Source organism: Muntiacus reevesi, chromosome 2, assembly GCF_963930625.1.
Source record: "Muntiacus reevesi chromosome 2, mMunRee1.1, whole genome shotgun sequence".
Lineage (NCBI taxonomy): Eukaryota > Metazoa > Chordata > Mammalia > Artiodactyla > Cervidae > Muntiacus > Muntiacus reevesi.
The window spans coordinates 179,617,937-179,637,859 of NC_089250.1; the positions used below are offsets into that span (position 1 = coordinate 179,617,937).

General features: G+C 47.3%; 2 protein-coding genes and 1 pseudogene across 2 annotated transcripts; 1 reads left to right on the top strand and 2 right to left on the bottom strand.

Annotated features, from left to right (window-relative positions):
- Positions 1-4,445: 4,445 nt before the first annotated feature.
- Positions 4,446-5,291, bottom strand: LOC136157338 (melanoma-associated antigen B10-like). Its single transcript, XM_065919257.1, has one exon. The coding sequence runs from the start codon at positions 5,289-5,291 to the stop codon at positions 4,446-4,448; it is 846 nt and encodes a 281-aa protein (XP_065775329.1).
- A 7,573-nt stretch (positions 5,292-12,864) lies between these two features.
- On the top strand, positions 12,865-13,984 carry HBZ (hemoglobin subunit zeta). The gene is made up of 3 exons (XM_065920206.1): positions 12,865-12,959; positions 13,510-13,714; positions 13,856-13,984. Exons 1-3 carry the CDS (start codon positions 12,865-12,867, stop codon positions 13,982-13,984), a joined length of 429 nt encoding a protein of 142 aa, XP_065776278.1.
- Positions 13,985-18,503: 4,519 nt separating this feature from the next.
- LOC136158410 (sorting nexin-12-like) lies at positions 18,504-19,370 on the bottom strand (annotated as a pseudogene).
- Positions 19,371-19,923: the final 553 nt, after the last annotated feature.

Genomic DNA, 19,923 nt, shown 5'->3' on the forward strand with positions numbered 1-19,923 from the left:
TTCCAGGAATGAGCATTTTCTTTCACTGAGGGTAACACAAATGTGTATTTTGCAGAACATATTCATGGCTTGAATCTCCCAGGGTAATGGGTACACATCTCTGAAATGTCTCAGATGTTCCCCACAGACACATTGCCCTACCCAGGACTGCATAGCATTGACCTTTTTTATAAAAAAAAAATTTTTTTAAGGAAGATAATGTCTCATGTTGCATTTTTGTATTACTGAGGAACAGAACTAACTGTATTGCTTATTTGCTGGAGCCTAGAACTGTGAAGAAGGCTGAGCGCCAAAGAATTTATGTTTTTGAACTGTGGTGTTGGAGAGGACTCTTGAGAGTCCCTTGGACTATAAGGAGATCCAGCTAGTCCATCCTAAAGGAGATCAGTCTTGGGTGTTCATTGGAAGGACTGATGCTAAAGCTGAAACTCCAATACTTTGGCCACCTCATGTGAAGAGTTGACTCATTGGAAAAGACCCTGATGCTGGGAGGGATTGGGGGCAGGAGGAGAAGGGGACAACAGAGGATGAGATGGCTGGATGGCATCACCGATTCGATGGACATGAGTTTGAGTGAACTCCGGGAGTTGGTGATGGACAGGGAGGCCTGGTGTGCTGCGATTCATGGGGTCGCAAAGAGTCGGACACAACTGAGCGACTGAACTGAACTGAAGAAGTGCCTTTATGCTTCCTTTTGTGTTGTTTGTCCTTTTTGAAACCTTTCTTAATTATTTATATTTTTGGCTGCATTTGGGTCTTCATTGTTGTGTGTGGGCTTCTCATTGCGGTGGCTTCTCTTGTTGCGGAGCACAAGTTCTAGGACACGTGGGCTTCAGGAGTTGTGACTCAAGGACTAGCATGCAGATGCAGTCGGCGCAGTACACAGGCTTAGCTGCTGTGCATCATCTGGGACCAGGGACCAAACCGGTGTCCCCTCCATTGCAAGGTGGATTACTAACCACTGGGCAACCAGGGAAGCCTCTGTTTGTCCTTTGTCCATGGGATCTTTCTTTGGTGAAATATTTTTATATCCATGGCCTAAAAAATGCTATAGATATTATGGATAAGGAAAGAGACATTTCTTTTATATAGGGCCTCATGTTCTGTGTAAAATAAGGGTAATAATACAAATGGGGCTTCCCTCGTAGCTCAGTGGGTAAATAATCTGTCTGCAGTGCAGGAAACCAGGTTCGATCCCTGGGTCAGGAAGATCCTCTGGAGAAGGAAATGGCTACCCAGTTCAATATTCTTGCCTGGAGAATTCCATGGACAGAGGAGCCTGTCAGGCTACAGTTCATGGGGTTGCAAGAGTCAGACACGATTTAGTGACTAAACCACCACCACAGCTCACCTCTGTAACAGATTCTGCAAGCCCTTTTTTCCAGTCTAGAATATATTGATTTTTTTAAATATGGTATTTATTTGTTTGACTGTGTCCGGTCTTAGTCGCAGCATGCAGGATCTTCATTGCAGCACCTGGACTTCTGTAGGTGCAGCACACAAGCTAAGTTACTCCACAGCAGGATCAAGCCCATGTCCCCTGCATTGCAAGGCAGATTCTTAACCACTGGGCCACCAGGGAAGTCCCTAGAATATACTGATTTTATGTATCATCAAAAGGTTTCTGAGTTCTCCCCCAGTTCCCATGAATGTCCTTGGAATGGAAACAAGGACACAGGAGCAGGAGGTGAGGCTCGGAGAGCTGTATGGATGGGGCCTCCCTGCCGGACGTTGGGAATCTGCGGACACCCAGATATGAAAGCCAGGACTCTGGCTCAGGTCTCCTTCCTCTGACTTCCCTGGACATGCTGTTGCCCCACTGGATGGGCCTATGACCCCAGAACTGGCTGTGCTTGGGCTGGGGGAAGACCCAAAAGTAGAGAAACCACCATTCCTATATTACCCTCTCAGGGCCCACTTCATGCTAGCAACCTTCCCCAGAGCATTCATTGTGTATTTCCTGGCTATGTGGCTCATGACTTTTCACTGTAACAAGCACTGGAACCCATGAATAGTGAAGGGAGCTCACCAGGACACACCCCTTCCCGAGGCTCAGATGTCTCAGGCTGGACTGGCAGGAGTGGGGGTCTGAATTCCACAGCACCCTCCCCAGTGGCACCTCAGTGTCCATGTCCGTCTGCCTCCCTGGGCTGTTAGGGAAACCAGGGCTCATGGTCACTCCCTGGGCCGTCCAGCCAGCTCCCAGCAGCAGAGGGAATGAGGGCTCTGGTTCCCCAACAGGAACAGCAGTGGGAACTAATGGCCTCCTGGGCAGCATCGTGCCCAGGCTCGGCCTCTGCTCACTGCAGGGTGTGCCCTCAGACACTTCCCTGCCAGCGCCCCACATCTCCCAGTCCTCATTTTCTTTGTCTTTTCTGAGGGGAAGCCATGCCTTGTAGCTTGCGGGATCTCAGCTTCCTGACCAGGGACTGAACCTAAGCCACAGCAGTGAAAGCACCGAATCCTAACCCAGGGCAGGGCCAGGAGGCTCCTTGGACGGCTAGGCTTTATCGGTCCTGCCACTCGGTCTGGCCCCGATAGAGCCACCATCGACGGTCGAGCGCCAGGCGGGGCTCACGGACCCTATCTCAGACCAACGTGATATCTCCACTCTCCCCACCACAGGGTATCTGCCCAGGAAAATCATTCACCTACAACAAGAACAATGATAATCTTGAACTCACACTGCTGGGTGCCAAGGTCACGCAGCAGCAGCTTGTCTGTCCTAAGAGTGAGGTGGAGGACCCGCTAGAGGTTAAAACAGTGAAACCAGGGCTCCCAAGGGAGCTCATCCTGCCCAGGGTCAGTCAGGGGCTGCTCTCGGTTGGAGGAGGCAGGGAAGAAGCATTTGCAGGCCTCTGTCTCATTCTTCTGCTGAGACCACAGCCCCTCTGAGCTCAGCCCCAGTACACAAGCTCAGAACAGGCCTGGCACTTGGAATTCGGCCCAGAGGCCAGCAGGTCTCAGCACCCTGAGGCTCTGCCCAGGCCCAGTCCCTCTTGTTTCAGGTGGGAGAGCAAGGCCCAGAGACAGAAGGCCTCACACACAACAAACCTTGGTCTCCTCTGCCCACTGGGGCTGCTCCTTCTCTACGGAAACTGTGAACATGTAACCTTCCCGAGTCTGCGTTTCCTTATCTTAAAACACGGCATCTTGAAAAATAAAAGTTCTCTCACAGAACTGTGAGGGGCAAACACCTGACCTGAGAGTAGCCAGTTCACACCAAGCCAGGACTTAGAGAACACTCGGTTCACACCAGTCAGAGCTGGTCCGCAGACCTCACCTCACTCCACACAAAAGCAATCCAAGGTGGACTGTGGCCAGCTCAAAGGACCAAACAGTAAAGATCTTAGAAAAGTAATGTAGAAGGTTCACTTCACTTCAGCCTTCAGCATAATGCTTGTTCCACTTCTTAAAAATTTAAGGGAAAATTTGCATAACACAAAATTAACCATTTGAAAGTGAAGTTAATTCTGTGGCATTTCTTATATTCATAATGAGTGCAACCAGGATCACTAACTAGTTACAGAATATTTTCATCATCCCATCCTCCCCAATCCCACCCCCAGCCCTTGGCACACATTCATAAACTTTCTGTCTCTTTGGGTTTGCCTGTTCTGGACACTTCATATAAGGGGAGTCACATAGTATATGGCTTTTCATGTCTAGCTCCTTCACTTAGTGTAACATTCTCAAGGTTCATCCATGTTCTGTCAGTGCTTCATTTTTACATTGTTTTCAGTCACTAGTTGCATCTGACTCTGCGACCCCATAGACTGCAGCATGCCAGGCTTTCCTGTCCTTCACCATCTCCCAGAGTTCGCTCAAACTCATATCCATTGAGTCGGTGATGCCATCCAATCATCTCATCCTCTATTGTCCTTTTCTCCTGCCCTAAATCTTTCTCCGCTTCATTTTCATGTTTGTTTAGTAAATATCTCACTGTATGGAAATACCATCATTTGTTGATCCATTCATCCATGCATGGACATTTATTTTGCTTCCACCTTTTGGCTGTTACATATAGAATGGTACATTTTTTTTTTAGACCAAGAATTTTTATCTTTTATTTATGCATTTCTTGACCACAACTATTTCAATGCTGAGTTTTTCACATTTCCAAAGTAATGCCTCATCCATCGCCATGTTATCTTATTCCAAATTACTAGGTAAGGTGGAACTTTTCCAGTTACACAAACAATAAAACTCTTACACTTAGATCTCACCCATAGCATCAGTGTTTGAGCAATATAACTCAGAAGTGTGGATTACAAAGCTACTTAAATCTTCTATTAAAAGGAACAATATTTTTAAAATTTTCCAAGATACAGCATAGAACACAAAAACACAAATGTGTTACACACAGTATTGTCTGCAGCCCCTCCCCAACCTTCTACTACTTAGAAACATGAACTTATTTTTAACAACAAAGTAAGGAATCTGCCTCAGACTCTTTTGGAGTGGGAGGAACTGCTGGCTAAGGCACTGGAGCGGGCCCTGGCCCGGGCAGCAATACAAGCCTTGGCTGAAGCTCTACCTTGGGCTCTCTCTTCCTCATCTCTCAAAGCCTCCTCAAACAAGGATGGGAAGGCAGTGGGGACCATATTATGGATCTTAGCCATAAACTCTAGCACTTTCATCTTGGTGGTTTCAGCATGGGCTCTAGAGCCCCACAGAAACTCATAGCATGGAGGATCACTATTGAACACCTGGCGGTACTCTAGGTACTTCTCCTGCACTAAATCTTTGGTAATGACCTTCTTAGGATCCCCAAAAATGAAGTGCTTCCTACCCTTATATAACCCCATCACATTCAGGACTTCCCAAACTTGCTCCTCACTAGCACAATTGCCCTGCATGAAGATCACATCCAGAACAGCCATCAGCAGGCCTGTCTTGGGAATCTCAATCTGATCTCTCAGCCTTGCATCGCAGCTTGCTTCCATTTTATTGACAAGGATATAGATGTGCCGGTAGGGATCCACTTCCTTCAGGTCAAGGCCAAAGATCATCTCCATGTGCTCAGCAGCTCTCTGGAGGATCTCAAGGTAGTGATTCTTATACATCTGGATTACTTCTCTCAGCATTTCCACCTTGCTAATAGGCTCTTTCACGTTATACTTATACAGCAGGTAATACACCATTATAAGCACCTTCTCATCTATACAGCCTCTGATGGACTCAGTGGATGAAGTACTTGTGGCTCTCTGAACACTCAGATTCTGGGGTTCAACTTGGGCCTGGCGGCGTCTCTCACGGGTACGAAGCTTGCTCTTCTGACCCCGAGGCATGATGACTTTCAACAAAGGCAGCAGGCAAGTGGGCAGGTGACTCAGTGACCCGAGGTGGCCCTGGGCTGACAGCAGTGGAGGGGATTTGCGAGGTCCCCTTTGTCGTGGGGCAGGTGTTCCGGAGACCGCAACTGGCACCCGCACTATAAAATGGCGAAGGGCCCGGAAGCTCCTCAGAATGGTACATTTTTAAACTGAACTTTAAAAAAATCACTTAATTTGACTGCATTAAAATTATAAATTTCTGCTCAACCAAAAACAGCAGTAAGAGCGTGCAGGCAAAGGACAGCCCTGGGGGAGATACGGCATATGAAACTGACATATGAAACTGAATACTTTTGTAAGTATTCCTTCAGTTCAGTTCAGTCGCTCAGTTGTGTCTGACTCAACTCCATGAACCGCAACATGCCAGGCCTCTCTGTCCATTAGTAGTTTTAAAAATTATTTATTTATGGTTACACTGGGTCTCCGTTGCTGCACGCCGACTTTCTCTAGTTGTGGCAAGCGGGGGCTACTCTCTAGTTACAACACGCAGGCTTCTCACCACAGTGGCTTCTCTTGTTGCCAAGCATGCCTCCAGGCGTGCTGGCTCAGTAGTTGCAGTGTGCTGGGTCAGGTTCAGCTGCGCCTCGGCATGTGGAATCGTCCCAGACCAGGGATCATACCATAGCCTTTGCATTGGCAGGTGAATTCCCAACCATGGGACCACCAGGGAAGTTCCTACCTAGAATCTCTTTAAATTTCCTATAAAGCAATAAGACTGGCAACACAGTAGAAAAATGGCCATGACTTGGAAACTTCAACCAAAAAAGGAAATGCAAATGCAATGCAAAGGACAGCAACTATGTGAGCAGGGACCTAGCTCAGCAGTGTCAGGAAAGTGCAAATTAAGATCACATGAGAAGCTAGTATACACCCAGCAGAAAAGCTGAACCATGAGACCCCCCGCCTCCAACCGGGACTGACCATGACAAACTTTTAGAAGGGTGTGGAGCAAGAGGAACTCGCACATCACTAGGTGAGTGCCAGGCAGTACAACTGATCCAGAAAACGTCTGCCATTAACTGCTGAAGCCGAGAACTCCATGCCCTGGACCCAGCAGCCTCCGTCCTGGGGATATACCCAACAGAATGTTCACTGCAGTGTTACTAACAACAGCCAAGAACTAAACAGCCAAAATGTCCATCCCTGTCGCCCTGGGTAACTTGTGATATGTCCCTAACAGGAAACACAACACGGCGACGACAATCAATGCCCACAGCACCTCGGGCATGTCACAAACGTGGGTGACAGGAGATGACCCACTGCACTGTTTCATGGGACCTGAAAGCCAAAGGCAGGCAACGCTAACTAAAGCACCTAAGGACACACAGTAGTAGTAGTGTGAGTTGCTCAGTCGTGTCCAACTCTTTGCGACTCCATGGACTCCATAGCCCTCCAAGGTCCTGTGTCCATGGGATTCTCCAAGAAAGAATACTGGAGTGGGTAGCCATTTCCTTCTCCAGGGGATCTTCCCAACACAGGGATAGAACCCAAGTCTCCTGCGTCGCAGGCAGATTCTTTACCATCTGAGCCACAGGGAAGTCCAAGGACACATAAGTGTGTAGTAAAGCTACTGTAAAGAAAGAAAGTAGGTTGGGGTCACCTTTGGGGAGGACTGGGATGCTCAATATGTGCCTTATAATATTTCATTATGCTGTGACATAATCTTGTGCTATATTTTACAATGAAAAAAAGTAAAAGGAAAAGGACGCCCGCCCACACCAATGCTTTGCAGGCCTTGGAAGTTTCAGAATCAAAGTGGCTTCCTGTGACTCTCTGTCCTATGAAAGCCAAGGATGGGGGAGGTGCTGCCAGGAGGGGAGTGAGGACCGGCCCCATGGTGGGAGGCCTGAAGTTCACACTCCTCACCCCCTATACTGACTCCTGGCCAAGACCTCAGACACTGTAGCTGGGGGCTTTGTCCAAGGCACATCGCTCACTGAGGCCCCACTGTGCCTCCCCTACCTTGTCCAGCAGGTCAGCTCCACCCTCACCCTGGACCTCCAAACTCCCTCCTTCTGCCTGAACTTCCACGTGTTCCTCAGCCCCCTCTGTCTCCCTGGCTCAATCTGTTTTCTCTGCCAGTCTGTCCATCTGTCCCTGTCTGTCTCCCTTCCTCCTCTTCTTTCTGGGGAGCTGAAGCCTCAGGATCAGACTCGCATACCCTGACTGCAGGCCTAGATGCGGGCGGTGGCCCTGGAGTCTTCTAAACCAGGAGTGAGCAGAGAGGGCCAGGCTCATCAGCTCTGGGGTGAGCCCAGAGAGGTGAAGTCACACACCTTGGGAACACCTGGGCCCAGAGGCAGAGCCTGGCCAGGAGAGGTGACCACGAGCGCAAGGCCAGCGGAGCGCGGGCACACCCTGGGAGAGGGAGACCCTGTCACATGAGAAGAGGGCACAGATGTAAAACATAAGGGGAGAACTGGAAGGGGCTTCCAGGAAGGCAGACTCGGCCTCCAGGCCACACACAGGCACTGACAGCCCTGGGAGATCCCCACCCTCTCTGCTCAGCAGCGGGGAGGCACCACGGTAGGTAGCACCCGCCCGCAGACCTCCACAGTCTCATCAGCCCCGTCTCAGGTGTAGGAGAAGCAAGCCGCATAGCACAGTAACACAACTAGCACAGAAGGTGCTCAACACTTGTTTATTCTAGTGCACATGTTTTCCTATCAGAGGGCTTGTCTGAGCCTCACAATTTTCTCTAAGAATAGTTTAGCAAAATATCTGTGATCAGAACTCTCCACTCAGGGAACGTTTACCTCCATCCTGAAAAACTCCTAGGCTTTTGTGCAAGTAACTCTTTGACTAACTCTGAAATTCAAAAAGCAGAGACATCACTTAGCCAACATAGGTCCATATAGTCAAAGCTATGGTTTTTCCAGTAGTCATGTATGGATGTGAGAGTTGGACCGCAAAGAAGACAATGCTGAAGGATTCATGCTTTCGACTGTGGCGCTGGAGAAGACTCGAGAATCCTTTGGACTACAAGGAGATCAAACCAGTCCATCCTAAAGGAAATCAACCCTGAATATTCATTGGAAGGACTGATGCTGAAACACAAACTCCAATACTTTCACCACTTGATGTGAACAGTTGACTCACTGGAAAAGACCCTGATGCTGGGAAAGATTGAGGGCAGAAGGAGAAGGGGACGACAGAGGATGAGGTGGTTGGATGGCATCACCAACTCGATGGACATGAGTTTGAGTAAGCTCCGGAAGATAATGAAGGACATGGAAGGCTGGTGTGCTGAAGTCCATGGGTTCACATAGAGTCAGACACGACTGAGCAACTGAACAACAGAAAAAATTCACATGGAAAGGCAAAGGAACCAGAGTCGCCAAAACCATTTTGGAAAAGAAGAATAATGATGGAGGAATGACATCACCCAATCTTTTAACACCTTAATTGAGATAAAATTCACATACCATACAGCCCGCCATTTTAAGTGTGCAATTTGGGACTTCCCTGGTGGTCCAGTGGTTAAGACTGTGCACTTCCACTGCAGCAGACACAAGTGTGATCCCTGATCAAGGAACTAAGACCCCAAATGCCATGCTGCGCAGACCAAGAAAAAAAGAAAAAAAAGTTAAGTGTCCAATTCAGTGGGGTTTTGTATATTCAGAGAGTTATGTGACCATCACCACAATTTTAGAAACTTTTCATTACCTCAAAAGAACCCCCAGCCCCATTAACAGTCACAGACCCCAACTACCCTGGCCCCAGACAACCTAATCTACTTTTATCTTTTTAAAATTTTATTAATTCATTTTTGGCTGCGCTGAGTCTTCACTGCCGCACACAGGCTATCTCTAGCTGCAGCAAGCAGGGGCCACTCTCTAGTATGGTGCGTGGGTCTCTCGTGTGGGAGCTTCTCGCTGTGGAGCACAGGCTCTAGGCAGGTGGGTTTCAGGAGTCGCAGCTCTCAGGCTCTAGAGTGTTAGGCTCAGTAGTTGTGGTACACGGGCTTAGTTGCCGTTCAGCACGTGGCAGACCAGGGATTGAACCCATGTCCCTTGCATTGGCAGGAGCATTCTTAACCACTGGACAAGTTAACAACTTAGGCAAGTTCCCTAATCCACTCTCTGTCTCTAAGGACTTGCCTGTTCTCGACATTTATGTAAACGGAATCATACAATATGAATTTTTTCAAGATTCACTCAAATATCAGTACCTTCTTCCTTTTTATGACTGGATACTACTCCACTGTCTAGATTATATACCATATTTGATTCACCTATTCATCACTTGAAGGACATTTGGGTTGTTTGCACTTTTTGGCTGTTATGAATAGTGGTGCTATGAACACAGTACAAGTTTTCAAATGGATGTATTTTATTGGGTGTGTACTATGGAATGGAATTGCTGAGTCATGTGGGAACTCTGTTTAATCTTTTGAGGAACTGCCAGGCTGTCTTCCATAGTAGCTGCACCATTTTACATTCCCATCAGCAGTCTAAAGATTCTAATTTCTCCATCTCCTTACCAACACTTGTCATTTTACCTTTTTAAATAGAGCCATTCTATAAGTTGTAGGTAAGGTTAGGATTAGGGCTCAGGCTGGGGTTTTTGATTACAGCCATCTTAGTGAGTATGATGTGCTATCTTTTTTGGTTTTGATTTGCATTTCCCTAATTTTGGGGCTCCAAAATCACTGCAGATGGTGATTGCAGCCATGAAATTAAAAGACGCAAAAAATAAAGAAATAAAAAAATAAGTAAAAGACGCTTACTCCTTGGAAGGAAAGTTATGACCAACCTAGATAGCACATTAAAAAGCAGAGACATTACTTTGCCAACAAAGTTCTGTCTAGTCAAGGGTATGGTTTTTCCAGTGGTCACGTATGGATGTGAAAGTTGGACTGTGAAGAAAGCTGAGTGCAGAAGAATTGATGCTTTTGAACTGTGGTGTTGCAGAAGACTCTTGAGAGTCCCTTGGACTGCAAGGAGATCCAAACAGTCCATCCTAAAGAAGATCAGTCCTGGGTGTTCATTGGAAGGACTGATGCTAAAGCTGAAACTCCAATACTTTGGCCACCTCATGTGAAGAGTTGACTCATTGGAAAAGACCCTGATGCTGGGAGGGATTGGGGGCAGGAGGAGAAGGGGACGACAGAGGATGAGATGGCTGGATGGCATCACCGACTCGATGGACATGAGTTTGAGTGAACTCTGGGAGTTTGTGATGGACAGGGAGGCCTGGTGTGCTACAATTCATGGGGTCGCAAAGAGTCGGACATGACTGAGTGACTGAACTGAACTGAACTGAATGAGTAATGATGCCGAGCACCTTTTCACATGTTTATTGGACATTTTATGATTTCTTTAGAGGAATGTCTATTAAAGTACTTTTCCCAGTTTTCAGTTAGCTGTCTCTTCTTGACTTGTAAGATTTTTTTATATTTTGGATCAGTCCCTGATCCAATATATGATTTGCAAATGTTTTCTCTCATTCTTGGGACACTATCTAAGTTTAAGACATGACATAAAGCTATAGTAATAAAGCCTGTGTGATATTGGTGAAGGATAGACACATAGGTCAGTGGAATAAAAGAAAGAATAGAGAAATATATGTGCAGAAATATGTGCAATTAATCATTTACAAATAAGTTAGAGAAGGCAACTCAATAGAGGAAGTACAGTGTTTTCAATTAAAAGTACTGGATAAATTAGACACTCATAGGTAAAGAGAAAATACAAACAACCCAGGACCTAAGCCTCATACCTCAAACAAAAATGATCTCAAAATGGATCACAGACCTAAGTGTAAAACATAAATTCTGAAACACTTAGAAAAAAGTCTTAGATGAAAACACTTAGATAAAGGCTTTGTGACTTGGGATTAGGTAAAGAATTTTCAGGCATGACTCTAAAAACATGAATCCTAAAAGAAAAACTTGATAAATTAGACTTCATCAAAAAATAAAACTACGACTCTGCAAATGATACTATTAAGAGGATGAACCGACAAGCTACAGACTAGAAGGAAATATTTGCAAAGTGCATATCTGACAAATGAGTGCATCCAGAATACATACAGAACTCTCAAAATTCAATAGTAAGAAGACAAACAACCCAATTTTAAAATGGTCAAAATACCAGGAGAGAGATTTCAGTGAAGGGAAAACCTGGACGGCAAACAAGCATGTGAGAAGATGCTCCATGTCACCGGCTGTCAGGGAAATGCAGACTGAAGCCAGCATGTCATATGGCCCCACAACATCAGAACAACCAACGTGTGGAAGTGCTGACAAAGACACACAGCACCTAGGACTTCTCTTCATTGCTGGGTGGAATGCAAAATGGTAAAGCCACTCCAGAAAACATATTAGCAGTTTCCTACTAAGTTAAACATACACTTAGCACAATTCTACTCCTAGATATGGTATTATCCCAGAGAAATAAAAATGCATGTTTACATAAAGACCTACACAAGAATGTTCACAGCAGTTTTACTTGTAATACCCCCAAACTGGGAAAAACCCAGCTTGAGTGGGAGAATGAATGAACATTACTACCGCGGAGTACTATTCTGCAGCAAAAGGAAACCAGCTATTGATACAGGCAATGACATGCATGTATCTCAAGAATATTACGCTAAGAAAGAAGCCAGTCCTGAAAGATGACACACTGTATGTTGGCAAGCTGTATATTTCCGTTTACAGGACATGTTAAAAAAGACAGATGTACAGTGGTGTCAGTTTAGGGGATAGAGGAAGATGAGACTGCAAAGGGGCAGCCAGTGGGAGTTTTGGGGGTGATAGAGCTCTGTGTGTTCTGATTATGGTTGAGATTACAAAATCTATACACGTGTCAAAATTCACAGAGCAGCATACTAAAAAAAGTCAATTGTAGGTTGAAATAGAAAGGCATATCTGCCTCACTTTGTTTAAATTATGACTTGGTGAGCAACACTGCAGAACCTAAAATCACATGATATTAGAAGAATTCTCTTCTGTTTACTTGCCACATCCCCAGCTTTTCAGAAACCAGTCAGTATCTCCCTCCTCAGGGCCCACCAGGCAATGAATGCATTGTTTTCTTGGAGGAAACCCAGGGATCCTAGAGCCAGTGTGTGCATTGGGCAGGGGGAGAGGTGTCTTGTGGGTCCAGCCACAGCCCAGCCCAGCAGTAATGGGGCCAGCAGGGGCACAGTCCAACCGAGAACCGGTATGTGGGCACTCCTCTGGCTTCTCCCATTCTGCAATTCTGAAATGGACAAGAAAGTGCAGCGCTGGGCTGCAAACGCAGGATGACCTCCTGGGCTGACTGGGCCCCTATCTCCCCTGGAGTCTTGTCAGGCCCAGCAAGGGTGGCCGGAGTGATAGCCCCTCACCCCACCAAGCCCACCAGGCCCTGACTGCCCCTGGTCACTGGATCTGATAGGAGATCCACACCCACGGCCCCCTCCTCTCCCACAATGATGACCACAGCGTGGCCCCCACCCTGGCTCCACATATATAAGGGGACCCTGAGGACTGAGCACCAGGACGCCAGCTCTCAGCACGCCCAGCTCCCGCTCAGCCGCCACCATGTCTCTGACCAGAGCTGAGAGGACCATCATCGTGTCCATGTGGAGCAAGATCTCCACACAGACGGACGCCATTGGCACCGAGACCCTGGAGAGGTGAGCACCAGGTGGGCTGGGGTGGAGCCTGGAGGGGACCGTGTGGGTCAGTGAGGTCAGGAGTCAGTGAGAACAGGGGTCAGTGATGAGGCGGAGTAAGGAGGGGTGAGTGAGGAGGGAACAGTGAGGAGGGTGAGTGAGGAGGGGTCAGTGAGGAGGGTCAGTGAGGTGGGATCATTGAGGAGGGTCAGCGAGGATGGTTAGTGAGGTGGTCAGTGAGGAGGGGGTCACTGAAGATGGTCAGTGAGGTGGGGTCAGTGAGGTGGTCAGTGAGGAGGGTCAGTGAGCATAAGCACATGAGGAGTGTCTCGGTGGTCAGAAGCAGGAGGAGGAGGTGATGGGGGCGGTCTGAGGGTCACCTGTGTCTCTCGGGGCCCAGAACCCAGGTCCCCACAATCACGTGGAGGGAGGGAGGGAAGGAGGAAGGGAAGGAAGGAATGACCTGGAGACGGGCGGTCAGGGTGAGGTGGCCGGGCCTTACTGGGCAGCGCAGTACTCACTACCGCAAGAGTCACCCAGAGCGGTCACTAACTCGCCCGCCCGCCCGCAGGCTCTTCTCCTGCTACCCTCAGGCCAAGACCTACTTCCCGCACTTCGACCTGCACGCGGGCTCCGCGCAGCTGCGCGCGCACGGCTCCAAGGTGGTGGCCGCCGTGGGCGACGCGGTCAAGAGCATTGATAACGTGGCGAGCGCGCTGTCCAAGCTGAGCGAGCTGCACGCCTACGTGCTGCGCGTGGACCCAGTCAACTTCAAGGTGGGCTCGGGGCCCCGGGGGCAGGGTGAGGTCTCGGTGGGCGGGGCTACTTCCTGGGTCGGGGTCCCGGGGCGGGGCGAGGTCCCGGAGGCGGAGCTTCGTCCGGGCCGCCAGCGCTGACCGCTCTCCCTCCTGCCCCAGTTCCTGTCCCACTGCCTGCTGGTCACGTTGGCCTCACACTTCCCCGCCGACTTCACGGCCGACGCGCACGCCGCCTGGGACAAGTTCCTGTCCATCGTGTCCAGCGTCCTGACGGAGAAGTACCGCTGAGGCCGCTGCAGGACCCCCAGGACGGAATGAGCCCCCAGATGCTCTAGGGAGTCTCACACCCCACCCCACGCCTTCCTCGAGACGGGCCAATAAACAAATTAACGTCCACTTTGCCTCTGTGGTCACTGGGGCCACTGTGGGTGGGGGTGGCAGGGAGAATGCAGGACCTGCCTGGGTCACACTGGAGGCCTGTGGGCATACTTGCACTGACCCCCTCTGTCTGAGAGCAGAGATTGGCTCCCGTAACCTGGGGGGAGCACTTTCTATTCTGCAGAAAGGGCGCTTCTAGGCCTTTACTTGGGGATGGGGCAGGAGGCAGCGCTGGAACCCAGCTGGCCCCTCTGGCTGTCTCTGGGGCTTCTGGTGGTATACTCTCTTCTTCTTCTGGAATGTATAATACTGTTTCCTGATTTATGCCTGATTTCAGTAAGAGATGAGAGCTGAATATATTCATTCATTCATCCACCCATTCATCGCTCCATTAAGCAATTGTTTATGAGCCCATAAGAGGCCCAAGAATCTTTCTAGGCCATGCATTTGACCACTTAAATCAGCAAAGCTCTTGACTGGTGGAGCTGACAGTCTAGTGGGGGATACAGATCAGACACAGAAAAGGGATAGAGGTTCAACCTTGCTCATAACAAGAGAAATGCAAAGTAACAGTAAAAATTTCACTGGGATCCATTTCCCACCTATTTGATGAACAAAAACCTAAGACTTTGACCACACTCTGCTGGTGGCCCCCCTACAACGTGGGTGGGAGCAGGACACAGATGCATAGAGCCACTGAGGCAGCTGAGTTTGCTATAGTGTGGAAAACAGTCCATAATGATTCAATGACAGAACAAACCATGAACATCCACATTACAGGGAACTGGGAATGGGGAAAAAAAAAAGAAAATTTCTTATGATGGTTGTGACATGATAGCCAGGATTTACAGAGTCAAAAAGAAAAAGAAAGAAATGAAAAAGTAGGTTGGTGTATGTATAGCATGATTTCTTTTCTATAAGTAGGGGAAATTCAAGTATGTGTGGGCACACATGCGTGTGAACGATTCATTGACCTCTGTGTGCCCTTGCAAGTGTTCATCTGTTTGTGTGTGTTTGCATATTTTTGCAAAAAGCAACTATGGACAGATAAACTGGAAATGATTACACATGGCAACATGGATGGGGTTGAAGGTGTGCTCCTCCAAGCCTAACTCTCTTCACTATCTTGACCTTGAATCATGTCAAATCATCAAAAAGAAAATGTTAAAGAGCAAAAAATAAAAACATCAGAACAAGAAACTAAGTTACATGAAACTGGTTGAGGATGTAGTAATCTAATGACCAGAAAAAAAGAACTATTCCAAGTGACTTGTGAACATAGTACCTTGGCTGTGCAAAGAATCTCTAATACTCAGTAACTTATTGTTATTACAACACAGATACTGTAAGTTCATAATCTTGTATTTTAAAACATTTTCAAACTATCAAAAAAACAAATGCAAAAATAAGACAAAGATGGAGAAATAGGAGTTACTGCTCGTGGGTATGGGGTTTCTTCAGGGGATGATGGAAATATTCTAAAATTGTAATAGTTGCACAATTTTGTGAATGTATTAACAATGAACTGCTATGTTTTAAGCAGGTGAATCAGATGACATGGGAATTATAACTCAGTCAGTCAGTTTAGTTCAATCGCTCAATTGTGTCTGATTCTTTGTGACACCATGGACTGCAGCACACCAAGACTCCCTGTCCATCACCAACTCCCAGAGTTTACTCAAACTCAAATCCATTGAGTCGGTGATACCCTCCACCTGCCTCATCCCCTGTCATCCCCTTCTCCTCCCACCTTCAATCTTTCCCAGCATCAGGGTCTTTTCAAATGAGTCAGTTCTTCACAGCAGGTGGCCAAAGTATTGGAGTTTTAGCTTCAACATCAGTCCTTCCAATGAATATTCAGGACTGATTTCCTTTAAGATGTACAGGTTGGATCTCCCTCAGACTCTCAAGAGTCTTCTCCAACACGACAGTTCAAAAGCATCAATTCTTCGGCGCTCAGCTTTCTTTACAGTCCAATTCTCACATCCATACATGACTACTGGAAAAACCATAGCCTTGACTAGATGGACCTTTGTTGGCAAAGTAATGTCTCTGCTTTTTAATATGCTGTCTAGGTTGCTCATAGCTTTTCTTCCAATGAGCACATGTCTTTTAATTTCAGAGCTGCAGTCACCATCTGCAGTGATTTTGGAGCCCCAAAAATAAAGTCTGTCACTGTTTTCACTGTTTCCCCATCTATTTGCCATGAAGTGATGGGACCAGATGCCATGATCTTAGTTTTCTGAATGTTGAGCTTTAAGCCAACTTTTTCACTCTCCTCTTTCACTTTCATCAAGAGGCTCTTTAGTTCTTTGCATTCTGCCATAATAAACCTGCAAAATATGCTAAGAAGACAAAACTCCCAAATACTCATCAAGATTCCCCAATTTACAACTTGCCTTCACTTGCCCTTTCCTTCTGAGTCACTTGAGAGTAGAATGCAGGCATGACTCCCTTTAATACTCTCAGCATCCCTAAACACCTGTGGACTTCCTAAAGTCAACAAGAACACTTACCTGCATAGTCAGAGAACTACCACCAAAATCAAGAGATTGTGAAATGAAAGTTGCTGAGTCATGTCCAGCTCTTTGCAACCCCATGGACTGTAGCTTGCCAGGCTCCTCTGTCCATGGAATTGCCCAGGCCAGAATACTGGAGTGGGTTGCTGTTTCCTTCTCCAGGGAATCTTCCTGATCCCAGGATCAAACCCAGGTCTCCTGAATTGCAGGCAGATTCTTTACCATCTGAACCACTGGGGCACCTGCATAGGCAGAGAACTAACACCAAAGTCAGGAGATTAACACCACTCCAAATCCATCAACACAGATCTCATCACACACTGTCCTTCCCAAGAATGGCCTTTATTTGTCAACATCAAACTTCGCATTTAGTCTTCTTCAGCCTGGTTCTCCAGTCTCTCCTTGCGTGATCTTCATATTTTTGTGGATGTTTTGGGTTTTTTTTTTTTTTTAATATTTGCTATTTTATTTATTTTGTTGCTTAGTTGCGGCATGTGGGATCTAGTTCCATGACCAGAGGTCAAACCTGGGCCCCCTGAACTGGGAGTGCAGAGTCTTAGTCACTGGACCAATTCAGGAAAGTCCCTGAATTGTGGTTTTTTTTTCCTTCAGTGTGTTAATATGAAGAGAGTTGAGGATGACATTGTCGGACAGAAGAATGAACATTTTGCTGAATAAAGCCCCAAGTCAGGATACACGCACAGCAGAAATGGGGCCAGGCTCCCAGCACTTGTGTATAATGAAAGAAGGAATTTTTAACTTAAAAAAAAGTCAGTAACAGAGGATACAGATGAAAAAGGCAGCAACAACACCAACACTGGCAAAGTGGGAAGGGGACCAAGCCTCTCTCAGGGGGCTGCTCAGCCCAGAACTGGAGAGCTGATCGGTCTCAGGGAACTTCAACATTTCAACACAAACCTAATCTCTCCAATCAGGGTCTTGTCAGAACCAGTAACTCTTTTCCCTGAGACCCTGTATAAGGAACTCCAGTCCTCCCAGGACAGGGAGCTTGAGCAAAGAACCCTCACTTTTGACACCACTTGGGATAGATATCGGGCCCCAGCAAACAAACCACCACCTCCCAGGAAAGCTTGCCAAGTTCAAGAAGCTGCTTCAGACTCTAAGATTTGGGAAATCTACACCAGTTGCTAGCTCAGCTTCTGGGGAGCATGTTGGGGTCCCATGGAAAATAAGTGCAGAGCGTTCTGATGCCCTTTCCGAGCACCGGGAGGTACCTAGAAAATGACCCACTCCCACCCTTCAGGGCCATGGCGATGGCGAGTCTCCCCCAGCCCTCAAGTCACCAAACCTGCAAAACTAACCCATAAAGTAGCAAGGGCTTGGGGAGGCAGAACTGCTGGCCCAGCCCGTACTGCCTTACCTACTGGGGAGCAAAGACCGGCAGCTAGAGTAGTGAGCCACAAACGAGGGGGTCTAGGCAACAGGATCCCCTCGACTACCCTACAGCTTTCTCCTGACCTTGAAGCAGCCACGATGACGGGCCCAGAAAACCTGCACACCTCGCTCCACACTACACACAGCTTAGTCCTCAGAATCACTGCCATGAAGAGCAACAAAGTCTCTCTCAAGAAAGTACAACAAAGGAAACTCTTGACAAACCTGGGAATGGGCCTGGAGAAAATGAGAGCTTTGAGGTCTCTGCCACCTTCCCCGAAAGGAAAGAGTTCATGCAAGTAGGAAAGGCAGGGTTCTTCCCTGCTTTGTGTTCCTGGCTAAGCTCAAGACAGAAAATTCCCTGGACTTGCAGCATCAGTATGTATCCAAGGGCCCCACCAGCACACCCCCCCCCCACCAGGGTCAGCCTCTGGCATGTGAAATGCCCAAGAAATTGCCTTATAGTGCAATCCCCACCGACCTCAATCCAACGCAAAGGGCATCTGCCTGTGTTTTCCACCTCTCCTCAGAGAAGAGGATCCTAGCAGAGCACCCAAGGTACAGTCAGGTGCCAAGGATCACAATGCCACACAGTCTATCAGGCTATGGCATGGACAGCCAACTTCAGATCAAAGAGAGAGAGAGAGGCTTAGTGTAACAACCAATGTCATTTCAGCAGGAAATTAGAGGGCCAGTAGTGAGAGGGGCTCCTTTGGGCACACCTTCCCGGGGATGTAGTTCCTGTCGGTTGCCTCCTCCTACAGGAACATGTGTAGGCAGCGTTCGTTCTGAGCTAGTGGATGCCCAGCATCCATCCAATTTATTAGCAATTCTGCTAATAAACTGTTTGAGGCCCTACCTCCTTTCTTCAATAAAGGGCTCCTCAAAGACCCTTTTGTTTCCTTGAAAAGGGAGCTGCCATTTCAAGGCTTTCCCATGCAGTGGTGGGACTATTAATACAATCTTTCTCTCTTGCTTCAGCTCATTTTTAGTCACTCAAAGTCACTGCAGCGCCATCACACACAGGACTCCTTCAGTTTGAAAACAGATAGTTTTGTCCACATGCAAATCTCATAGGTGGGTAAAGCGAGCACAGCCCACGCCTACCGTCTGTGGGTTAAAGAGGTTGATCTCCAGAAAGTTATTTGGCAGACTATAAACGTTGGTCAGTTCCTGCAGCTTCAAGTTAAGGGTCTGGGTGTTAGCTACTGCCATGTCTGACATCTTTCCAAAGGAGAGACCTGGACCGGGGGCTTCATTGTGGTTTTGATTTGCATTTCACAAACAATTCACGAAGTTGAGCATCTTTTCATGTGTTATTCTTTTTTTTTTTTTTTTGGATAAAGTCTATTCAAGTCCCTGTTCATTTTTCATTGGGTTGTTTCTTTTTGTTGTTGAGTTGTAAGAGTTATTTCTACATTCTGGATACAGTTCTTTATCAGATATGTGGTTTGCAAATATTTTCTCCCATTCTGTGAGTTGCCCTTTCACTGTCAATAGGTTTTAACCTGACCTAATCAAGTCTTTTGATTTGACTTCTAGGGTACAGGAAACACATGGACAAAGGAACCAGCTAAATAACACTGCAGGGAAACTATCAGAGCAACCCAAAAGTGGAATATTCTACAAGTCAGCTGGCCTGAACTGTTCTGCAGTCATTGATAAGGAACGGTGGGTATGGGGTGGGGAGCTTCTGGAAGGAAAAAATGAATAGACAACTGAAAGCTACATAAGAACCTGGGTCAGATCCCAACCTGAACAAATTGAGCAAGTGTGGGGGATGAACAGGGAATTTCAGTGCAAAGAGAAGTTGTTGGTTCACTTAGATTGAGGAAAGGCTTGTGGTTATTTATATAGAAGGATCTCCTTATTCTAGGAGACTTGTGCTCAAGTTTACATAGAGACATGATGTCATCACATGTGTCCGTAGTGTTT